At 43.7% G+C, this 2,732-nt stretch overlaps 1 protein-coding gene across 2 annotated transcripts; it reads right to left on the bottom strand.

Annotated features, from left to right (window-relative positions):
• Positions 1 to 366: 366 nt before the first annotated feature.
• Positions 367 to 2,423, bottom strand: pirt (phosphoinositide interacting regulator of transient receptor potential channels). 2 transcript variants are annotated; one of them, XM_080906381.1, is made up of 2 exons: positions 1,867 to 2,423; positions 367 to 1,378 (listed from the first exon to the last, which is right to left on the bottom strand). In XM_080906381.1, exons 1-2 carry the CDS (start codon positions 1,877 to 1,879, stop codon positions 957 to 959), a joined length of 435 nt encoding a protein of 144 aa, XP_080762507.1. In that variant the 5' UTR covers positions 1,880 to 2,423; the 3' UTR covers positions 367 to 956. The 2 variants fall into 2 exon arrangements, with proteins under 2 accessions (XP_080762507.1, XP_080762508.1); XM_080906382.1 differs by lacking the exon at positions 1,867 to 2,423 and adding an exon at positions 1,644 to 1,860.
• Positions 2,424 to 2,732: the final 309 nt, after the last annotated feature.

The raw sequence follows: 2,732 nt of genomic DNA on the forward strand, positions 1-2,732 counted from the left end.
CTCTGTGGTGAACAATGCTGCGCTGGAAGGGTTCACACAGGTCTTTGGAGCTTTTTCCTCTGAAGCTGCCTGCCGTCATCACAAATGAGAGCTCAGTCGGTGAACCAACACAGTAAACCAAACAAAGGAGTTAAAGAGGCTAAAATGCTTCTGGGAGCCGAGGGGAACCGTGGAGTTTGGTAATAATCGTTGTTCATTCATTACAAAGAGTGATTCCTTTCTGTAGCAGTCATACGATTCTTTGCAAATATACAAATATTGATTATCGTTACTTTAAATATGATCTGCACTGCTAGCCCAAAGAGTGCATTTTCAGTGGATAGAAGGAATTAATATTTAATGCACATTACAGTGGAATCTGGCTGTGAAGGGGTTACTTTAAATTGGCTGCTACCTAATATTGAAATCTTATGTAAATGTGCTTTCAGGTCACACCAGTCAAATCATCACTCTTTACATAATTCAAGGATGAATACATTTAGATTCAAAGCATCCTTCCTTGTGGTTCTTTCAACAAACACTCACAGCCACACGCAGCTGGACACAGTAAAACACAAAGTGACAATAAGAAGATGTCGTGACTTCGACTGACACGGTCAGTCTTTGCATAATTTTTATTTTATTCTTTGCAAATATTCATAAGGACACTTTACTGCCTTGTATCTTCTTGCTAAATTGTTTGTGCAGGTGTAAATAATTGCATTTTCTGCAGCGCATTCCTGTCCATGCGCTCTCATCCTATTTTCAACAGCCGCTGTTATTAATGAAATTACATCATGCACACTAGAAACTTCAATAGTGTCGTCAATCCAGAGAGATAAACATAATTGTTGTCAAACAGTCTTCTATTAATCATTTTCCACAGAGCTGAAAATATTAACCTCAGTTCAGAGTGTTCTCCACGTTTCTCCTGAAATTACATCCAAACATAGTTGTGCTGAAAAACATCACAGCCCTCACAGGTTAAACACCGGAGGCCTGTAATAACTCAGGGGCTTCTTCATTTTCGACCGCTTCCTGTTCTCTTTGGTAATAGGAATCAGGACCACGCCCACCACAAAAACCATCAATCCAATGGACAGCAGGGCTGGTCCCAGGATGTTGGTGACTTTCCGGCAGTGGCCAGCGAAGTAAAGGCCGCTGATGATGATGCCACATGCCAGGAAGCTGCCCCCGGTAGACATGAGGTGGATGGGGAACCAAAAGACTTCAGACTTCTTGGGGGAATTCTCCGTAGTCCAAACTGACTCGGTGCGGGACAGGCTGAACACGGTGCTCTCCGTGTGGCTCGGGGGCGTGAGCTGGTCCCTGGACTGGGACAGCGTGCACTCCCCCAGGGGGATGTTCTCTGGGCTCCCTGGCATGACTTCCTGGCTGACTGTATGGAAGCAATGTGGAATAAAAATCAATCTGGAAGGGAGGATGTGTCTTTTTCCTATACACGAACGTTACTAAGGATATTGTAGAACATTTACAAGATACTGCAATAAGCAAAACACTGTGTGTCACAACAAATCCACAAAAGTACAATGAGGACGTTTATGCTGCAATCAGAAATTCTAAAGAAAATACAAACAGCTTCTTTGCCCACTGGAAACGAGTCCACACCCAGGAAAGGAGCAAACAAGTCAACAAACACCTACCTTCGAATTCTGGATCAAATCTCTTAGTCTGTATTTTTGAAGAACTGACAATAAGTTACAGTGAAAAATCACAAATCCTGAAGGAGAAGCCGACAAAATCTCTGCCCACCGTCTGACCAGAGAACCCAGTAAAATACAGCCATACAGATTTAGCAAACATCTACCCACCCTCCTACATTATCTCCACCTACTCAAGAGAACCCTGTGACCACCATCCCCTTACCATCTTCTACCATCGCAGGCGGTTTGTCCTGATATTACATGCAGAGCGAGGTGCTTGGCTTTCTTTCCCCAGAGGATATCCATAGACTCCCCCCAAACCACTCAGACTCACGGCTCCATTGGGCTCTAAAACGATTTCACAAAAACTTCAATAAACAGCTCCAGTACAGCCTTTTTTTTTGTTTTTTCAGAAAAAAAAGCCTCAAATTTTCCAGGACAGGACAATGAGAGGAAAATATCTGCCTTACTAGCCTGAACTCTTTCCATACAAAGAAGAGTAGGGGCAGGAAATGGCTCTCTGTTATAGGCAGATTGATGCAGCAAGCTTTCCAATACGGACGGTTATGTTGGTACAGTATTGATCTCTAAGTACCCTGGAGCAATTATCTGCAAGTTGTTCACTGGTCATGAGATCTGTGTAGTAAAATTAACCCTGTGAAAGTAAAGGAAATCGTTTAGAAATTTGGTCAAATTTGGGATTTTCCTTTGTCGTCTTCTTATTGAGCTTCTGAGATTTCGCACCTCGGGTGTGTAGGGGACCACAGCGTCAGAGGGGTGTCGCTGCAATCTGATGCTGCTGCTTCCATTAAACCGGCCTGATATTACATTTGTGTCTGCTTCGCTTCGTGCGCTCTTTTGGAAAGACAAGTGCCACTATGTGGCCATTGATCTGAACACGAGCTCACACATTAACACAATTACGCTCGATGGAGAGCTCCTCAGCTATGAAGACGGCTCTTCGGGGCTGTTTCTACTTAGCAAAGGCTGCACCTACTCCCTGGTTTCATTAGATTACTGCTGTCCTCTCTTTAAAATGCACCATCATGTGGCGCTGATACATGAAGCTTGTCTATACTTGCAATGAGC

The sequence above is a fragment of the Rhamphochromis sp. 'chilingali' genome (genome assembly GCF_963969265.1).
Source record: "Rhamphochromis sp. 'chilingali' genome assembly, chromosome: 15".
Taxonomy (NCBI): Eukaryota; Metazoa; Chordata; class Actinopteri; order Cichliformes; family Cichlidae; genus Rhamphochromis; species Rhamphochromis sp. 'chilingali'.